Genomic DNA, 8,245 nt, shown 5'->3' on the forward strand with positions numbered 1-8,245 from the left:
GTACTACTGATGAGAGTAGACTGGGAATATGTTACACATGGTAATTAGAGCACAATTTTCATTTTAGTTACACAGTTTAGTTTTTGACTTCACCTGAGAAGTTATTTTATACAGTTTGTTAAACTAAGTATTGTGAACTTGAGTATTTTGTTTTAACTGTTCCAGAGCATTCCCCATATGGACCCTCACCAATGGGCCGGCCTTCATCTGAAACAAGAGCTTTTCTTTCCCCTCCAACTTTATTGGAGGGTCCTTTAAGGCTTTCACCTATGCTTCCAGGTGGAGGAGGAGGAAGAGGTACAATTCTTAAACTTGAAAATTTATCTATTCTGGATTTCTCTCTCCTCTCCTATAAACCTGTCACACCTTCTCCTCTTGTTGGTGACAAAAAGTATTAAAACAACCAATTCAACATCAACAGTTAATTGGACAATTTCTTCCTGTTTTTCAACTTGCTTCTAAAGCTGTTTAATGTGTAACAATACAGTTGGAAATCTAGGTTTTCTGGGTAGGTTGGTCAGTGGATTCATTTTAGAAGCATAAATTAAGAAAAGTAAAAAGCAAAATTTACCTGTTGTCTTTTATTTCTTGAACAGAGGGTGTTCTGCTGAAATAGATACGAGTTTAAAGTAAAAGGGAGCCAATTAGTTTTCTGAAGAAGAAATATTGCCCCTTCCATCTCATTTGTCTACAGTCCATGAGAGAATGTTGTCAAAAACATGAGGCAGCTTTATTGGTTGTTGTGGTATTAGCAAGTTACTGGTTCAGTAAATTGTTTCCCTTCCCTTTGTTTTAGTTTGAAGCAGCCATCATTCATGGAGAGCGTTTCTTCCCTACTGATAGGAGGCACCAGGCAGTTTGTGTGTAAGGAGTACAGTTCAGAGATTCAGCAGTAGGTGACAGTAAGCTGGGGTGGCATGGGTTGTAAGGGAAGAAAAATACCCTCCATTCATATTTCTTATGTTGAGGGAAGCAGTGTAGGTAAATGCTAGAGTGAAGTTCAGCATCTGTTACAGGTAATAAAGAAGCTACTGCTTAATTTATTTTCACCATTACACCCACTGAAGCCTGTACTTAATTAATGGGAAATATGTCCAAATTTCTCTTCTATAAGAATTTCAATAAGTGCAATTGTAGTACTTGTCTCAGAACGCACAAGACATACAATAACTTCAAGTTTTAGGTTGAATTTTAGTATGGAGAATTAGAGAATGATAGCAGAATTCATTATTTTTCTAATTTTTCAGACCCAGTCTGTTTTAGAGCAAGCTTGCAATCTAAAATCACTCATTTTTACAGTTTTTATTGCACTTGATTGTGTGTTGATCTGGCCTTAGAGGTTTTTCTTTTGTCTGGTTTGAATTTTTTGGTTTGGTTTTTTTCTTCTTCTTGAATGCAGATGGGTGTTTTATGATACTGGCATTAACTCTCTCAGCATGCTAATTGTTAGTTCAATTAGCAGCAGGTTTTTATCACTGAGAAGATAATTTATCATGAGGGTACTGGTTTCTGGATCAAATTAACTGAAACTTGTACAATTGTTAGTTTTTTCAGAAGCATTGCAGGTCCTCTGTGTGGTGCTGTTGTTGAAATAAAAGGTTTTCGTTGCACACCTTTGAACACTTCTCGTGGGCATAGGTGGTCCTTAGCAAACAGCTGGAGAGTCCCATGGAGCCTGCACCTCCTGTGTCTTGACAGTGTTGGCATTCCATGATTTGTTTCACTGTTTCCAGACTGAATGAGGCAAGCCACAGCAGAGGATTTAAAACACAAGAGTTTTAAATAACTACTCAATGTCTTCGATTAGGATCCAGAGGACCGACTGCCATGTACGAGGCTGGAAGTGAAAGAGGAGAGCTGAATTCTGATAGATTAACTGATCCCCACAGGCCACCATCAGATACTGGATCCCTGTCTCCTCCTTGGGAGAGAGAACGCAGGATAATTCTGCCTCCACCAGGTAGAAACTCTGCTTAGCTACTGTATCCATGGAAAAGAGGAGTTACTGACTTGCAGTCTATTTATTTAACTCTTTTGGGTTTAAAAATACTAAATGTTTTCTTGGACCTGCAAGTGCTATGGAACTGGTTTTTTTAATAGTAGTGTTTTCCTCTTCTTGAACAGTGTGGCTCACTTGCACTTCTCTACCTGCACTTCTCTTGCACGTTTAAGTATATCTAAGTATATATTGGTATTACCAAGGACAGTCAACTGTTTGTTTTCATTGTTTTACTGGGAGATTTAGTGCATTAAAAGACCTGTCTGGGCTGGATAGTTAATAACAGATTTAAGAAGTAAAAAGTTATAATTTATTTAAATAAAACTAGGTAATGTTGAAAAATATTATTAAAAAACCATTTATATTAATAGTACAGGAGTACCATGGTACATTCGTGCTGTCTGGCACATGTTTTCCTGTTGATACTGTCTCTTCAATGATTAGCAGCAGCAAAAGTCAGTCTTCACTCTTACTTCTTCAGCTAAACACCTGTATTGCACATTACCAGTCAGAGAAGGCAGACATGAGTTAAGAGGGTTCTGCTGATGTTTCTCAAGTAAAAACTTTGGGGGATGGCCAACTTTCTTGGATACCTGTTTTAAAGAAGAAAAAATGTTACAAGTTTAGGAAAAATAAAGATTTAGGTAATGTACACAGATTAAGGTACCTCAGTTGTTACTGCAGCAAGCAATACAGATCTGTGTGAAAGCCTGGTGTAAAACTCAAGGTCCTCTCAGGATGCAGTTTCTCATCTGGCAGGTCTGGTCTGTTGACAGGATACTGCAGAGAGGTAGTCTGGTTTCCTTGGCCTTTCCTTCTTGTTCTTAGCCCACCTTTGCCCTTGGATCTCACTGATACAGTTTGTCTTGTAGCTGCATGATGGATTACTAGATCTGATCACAGTAAGTTGGTGGAAACGTATTACAGAGCTATGAAACATAATGGAAAACATTCTTACCTAAGAATGACTTCAAATGTACAGTACCTTATTTTGTCTTCGATCTTCTTTGCTAAGCTGAACCTTTGTTTCAAGGCCCCACTGTTTATAACTTAGGCAGCCATAACTTCCAAAATTCTTCTTTATGTTAAACCAAAAATCAGTGAACTTTTTCTTTTGCAGCTCTTTAGAATCATAAGCTATTGGATATACTTGGTGGGATTCCTCTGGGTTATTTGTTTGCTCACCCTGATTAATACACACTTTTTATACTTACAAGAGCGTAAGATACCCAGAGAATCTTTCTGGTCTAAAATTGTGTGGAATGGAAGGAATAAATCTTCACAGACCTGTTTTTTGTGATTTCTTCAATGTTAGGTGAGCCTTATGCTGATCCAGTTCTTCCTGCTCGAAGACAAGAAAGATTTTTCCCTAATCCTCCAAATACTGGAAGACTTTCTGGACCAGCAGAACTACGAACTTACAATGTTCAGTCTTTCGATAAAACAGGTGGGAATCACTTCCACAATACTCTAAAATGGAAAATCCCAGTGTAAACTGACTGTGCACGGTAAGCTGTGGCAAGAGGACAGGTTTTTAGCTACCACGGACCTGAAGTTCCATTGTGTAAGAAACATTTGAACAACTGCTGGCCTTGCTGCAGCCATTCCCAGTTGGAGCAAGAGCCCTCCCTGCAGTCAGGTGGGCAGGATTCCATGAATGGCAGTCATGAGGTATTTTTTTGGTCTACCCTCACCGTTCTGTATGTTAACCACTCATAATTGGCTAAGGGTCTGGTTTGGTCCCTCCCATGTGGCTCATCACAGCATTAAAACATCACAAACCCATACTTGCATTTCTGTGCCACATTTGGTAAAGTTAGAAAGGGTTAGACTCACAAACAGAAACAGCCAACCATTCAAGTGTCCACTGGCTTGGTGCACGGAGGTAGAAGGTGCTGAGGGCCCTCCCTTCAAACTGTTGACCATAGTGGCAGCTTTTTGTAGTTCACAGTGCAGTTGCTCCCAGTTTAATCACAACTTCCACAGACCCACAGTTCTGAATTGGCTGATTGTATACATTTTCGTTTCTAATACTTGGCAACTGCCAGAAGCTCATAGGCAAAGTTTTGGTCACTGAGACCTTATCACTGACAGCTTAACAGCTTAACATTCACTAAGCATTTTTCATCTTTAGGTAATGCCCTGGTAAGTCACATGTGTCTGATTCATCAGTGAAGTGAAGCCATTAAATTCCCAACAGAAACTTCACCACCCAGGACTCAGCTACTGACAGGATTAGTAGGTTACCATCTCCCTTGCACCATTTCTGGCCAGAGGGGAAAGAACCTTTGCTACTGTGTCACAGTGTGAGAACTGGGAATGCTGAATTTAGTTTTAGTTGAAGGTTCAGGTTTCGAAGGGAATTGTTCTTTACTGGAAGCCAGTTGTGTCCCTGTGCAGCTGCTGACCTTCCCTCTTTCTCAAGCCTTCTGTCAGTTCCATTTCTGCTTTCTCTCACTTCTGCTTTCTAATACTTCATGTTCCACTGAGGCCTTTCTTCAAGCATCTGGCTGCTGTCTTAAGGACAGGAGAGGTGCACTGTCTTTGCACCTTTTAATGCATCCTTTTTTTTACCCCTTTCTTCAGTCACTGCCAAGCAACAATTAATTTATTTTTTTAAACATTGTATTCAGGTCTTGGGCAATTCAGAACTGTGAATGGAAACAGGGTTGGATAACCTTGTTGCCAGTTTTTAACAGGTCATTAGTAGTGTGAATGTTGCTTTTTAGAGACACATAATTTCACTACAGTTGGCTGAGTATTTGTTAAAAAAACACAACCCCCCCCCCCCCCCCCAAAAAAAAAAACCCTCCTCAATTAAAAAACCAACCACCAAAACCCAGCCCATCCAGCACATCTGACTTCAGGACAGCAGAGTACTCAAATCAAGGCTCCCACTCATTAGAGCTAACAAGTTACACTTTTTAGAAGATTATCAAAATGTTACTTAAAGTGTACAAAATAATATGGCTTTTCCTAAGCTGGGGGGGGCAAACTACAAAGACTTTTCACTTGAGGAGGTACTTGGAGCAGGAAACTGTTTGTCAGAAAGAGTTAAAGGTTGACAGACTTTGTGAGGACCTAAAGTGGAAAGTGTTATGCAACATAAATATCAAGACATGAATATTCTGTGTGACATAGGAGTTGAAATGTTTTAGATTAAGTAACAATATCATTATCAAGGCAGGGCCTGCTTGAAACGACAAGTACTTTAGAGTTTTTGAAAAGACCTGTCTGTTCATTGAGAAATAAGCTTTGTTTGCTTTCAAGGAGTAGAAATAAAACAGGCACATAAAAATTCTGGCACCAGTTAGAAGACTGATTTTGGTTTATTGTTTTTTAGTATAGTCATCTCTATTCAAGCTGAAGCATAAGAAAGCAATATTTTTCAAATACGAGGTTTGGGAGGTTGTTTCTTGGTTTAAAGAAAGTGTATTTAGTATGTTTATATCCAATCAGATTCTACTCTCTGACAATTCCCTTTAATAATTTTCTCCAGTTGTTATTGAAAATGCTTGTTCCCAGCAAAGTTTAAAAGTAAAAACACTGATATTTCTATTTATCTCTTTACTTACAAAGCAAATAAGGCAAATGAGAGGAAGAAGATGATGATGATGATTATTCTTATTATTTCTGACTGCTTGTCCAAAACTGATGTAGTTCTGGAAGTCTCCTTGATATTTGTCAGCCAAGGAGGGAATTGGTTTTTGTCATACTTGAATAGGATTGGTGTCAAGCTCTGTGCCAAGAGCATATCATAGCACAGCCATTCCTAGCATGGGGGCTACTGAAGAAATAAATTATGAGTTGGAGGGAGGGGGAAAATGAAACTGCTGCTTGCTGTTTGTGTTGTTGCCAATCTATCCTGATTTCAGAAAAAATGCTGAAATCAGTGGAGAGAAAGGGATCAGCATTGAATAACCTTTTTAACTCCTGCATACAGATGGCCAGACATCTTCAGAACATAGTCCACGAACAGAACCAACTGGAGATGGGATGAAGGATCATTCTAACCTTATTGTAAGTAGCTAAAGAGAGGCTTGACTTAAAGAAGCTTTAATTTAATGCAAAAAATATAGAAACATTTGTCTGTAGTCTAGTGGTCACATTATATTGCACTCTTCAGTGCAAATTATAAAATTACATGTTTACTTTATCACAAGACATTGTCTTGTGAATTACTTTGATGTATTACTAATATAATCCCTGTTGAAAATTACTTATATCCCAGAAGATGAAACTGTGGTCAAGCAGATGGTCAGTACACACTGACAGCCTTGCTCAGGACTATGCTGCAGCTAAGGCAGTGTTGGTACTTGCTCTTACCTAGTGTCACACCTACATGAAGGTGGGTCTGATGGGACTGGAGATGTTCCCTTTCCCTCTGCTAACTTCCCTGGTTTCCTTGTGTTGCAGAACTCGCTCCCTGATCAGTCGCTGACACCTGAAAGTGAAGCTGTCGGTTCAGGGTTTGCACCTCCCCCTTTCCCTCCAGTCAGAGCTCCCCTGCTGCCTGTGGATCCTAGAGCGCCGCCAGGCCCTTTCATGAGACGAGGCCCTCCTTTTCCTCCCCCTCCCCCTGCCGGCATGTACGGGCCACGGGAATGTTTTCCAGTGCGGGACCTGGGGCCGCCCCGCGCGCCGCTGCCAGGTTCGTGGCTTTAGGCAGCCTTTGCCTCACGGTGCTGAGCGTGTGTGCAGCTAGAGAGTTCCACGGGGGTGGGTGTGCACATGTCTGCACACCCTGCTGCTCAGTTCAGCTCACAGGGAGCATCTTCCCTGATTAGGGTTCACTCTGTTGCGCACTTCCTTTTTCACCACAGCTCACCTTAGTCTTTCTACAAATACTAGCTTTGGCTGGAAAACACACCTACATGTACTGTTCAATGTTTAAAGGAGTCGTTCAGGGGGTAGGAAAGCAAGTAGGTGGTTACCTTAATCCTTTTCTTCCTATGAAATTGCATCTTACATAAATCTTAAAAGTTTCATCCTCTGGCTCTGAGGTGTGCTGGTGCTCTGCAAGGGGCAGTCCCAAAACAACTGTTTTCCCTTGGAGTTTGCATGAGTGGAGCAAGGTGTAAGTATCAGACTGCAGGACTTCTCTCTGCCTCTTGCCGTTCTCTGAGTATGTGTAAGAACTAAGCCATTTATCTGCCAAAATAGCTGTAAGGTGTGGCATGTAAGGGTTGCTGTGGCAGACTGAAGGGGACATTGGCAGCAGCAGCCCAGGAGCTGGCAGTGGCTGGCTGCTGCTTTGAGACTGTTGCAAGTAACTACTGAGAGAAGTGATAGTTTTGCCCTCCTCTTTTCTGGCATCTGTCTCTTTGGCTCCTGACATGTGACTTCTAGTTAGACAGGCCTAGCTGAGCAGTAAGCCAGCAAGAGGAGCAGGCGTACATGTTACTGATGTGATTGATATTAACTGGATTGCTCTGATTCTCTCACAGTAAGAAATCCATTTCCAATGAGACCTTATCCTCACTATCCAACTCAACGACCTGGATTTTTGCCTCCACCACCTCCTCCTGAAAACAGAGTTGAACCATCTCAGTCAAACCCATCAGCTGTAGATCCAGAACCACAGCAGGAGACTTGACAGTCACTTGGGGAATGTCCTGAACCAGTTTTGTGCTCTCCTACTGGCATTTTTCCTTACATTAAGTAACCATTGTTACTTAGATCTATACAAACTACTTCGCTCAAATTGAAGCTTAATAGGGAAAATTCTCAGGATAGTATTTTGTAAATAAAGAATTAAATACCTGTGATTATTGTGAATAAGTGATTTCCACTGTACAATAGTCATTTTAAATTAAGTATTTCTAACTTGAGTAGTCTCTACAGAGGTGTATAAAATTAAATCATGTGAACCTTATTGTAAAAGTCCAGCTGCTTTGTGGTGGTTGAGCTGTACAGAGAGTCTCTGCATGCCAGAAGTGATGCTTGCTGCTTTATGAATAGGATGTGAAAACAAATGGAAACAGTTAATAAAAATCTACAGATAATGAAAGCAATGTCACTGGTAACATGGTATAATATATAGGTGGAGATGAATAACCATGATTCTGCACTTGAGTCCCCTCTGTTAATGGCCTCGTAGGTGATCTTTCAGCTCTCAAGCTCTGTGGCAGTTCACAGTGTGTCAGTTCTCCTGCCATGACACTGACTGGGAAGAGGCAGCAGAAAAGCTGAGCAATTCTCCCATCACTCTTCAAAAGCTGGGGTGGAGTAGTGTTTATTGAAGAT

At 40.7% G+C, this 8,245-nt stretch overlaps 1 protein-coding gene across 4 annotated transcripts in view; it reads left to right on the plus strand.

Moving 5' to 3' along the window:
• MIA2 (MIA SH3 domain ER export factor 2) overlaps positions 1-8,009 on the plus strand; it is a 35,549-nt gene extending 27,540 nt beyond the window's left edge. For all 4 annotated transcript variants that reach the window (XM_063398955.1, XM_063398957.1, XM_063398956.1 and 1 more), the window contains 6 exons: positions 166-297; positions 1,808-1,960; positions 3,315-3,446; positions 5,943-6,019; positions 6,416-6,650; positions 7,447-8,009. In XM_063398955.1, the coding sequence (XP_063255025.1) occupies positions 166-297; positions 1,808-1,960; positions 3,315-3,446; positions 5,943-6,019; positions 6,416-6,650; positions 7,447-7,595 (878 nt within the window). In that variant the 3' untranslated portion in view covers positions 7,596-8,009. The remainder of the gene's footprint in view (positions 1-165; positions 298-1,807; positions 1,961-3,314; positions 3,447-5,942; positions 6,020-6,415; positions 6,651-7,446) is intronic.
• The last annotated feature ends 236 nt before the right edge of the window (positions 8,010-8,245 follow it).

This window comes from Prinia subflava, chromosome 5 (assembly GCF_021018805.1).
Source record: "Prinia subflava isolate CZ2003 ecotype Zambia chromosome 5, Cam_Psub_1.2, whole genome shotgun sequence".
NCBI classification, from domain to species: Eukaryota; Metazoa; Chordata; class Aves; order Passeriformes; family Cisticolidae; genus Prinia; species Prinia subflava.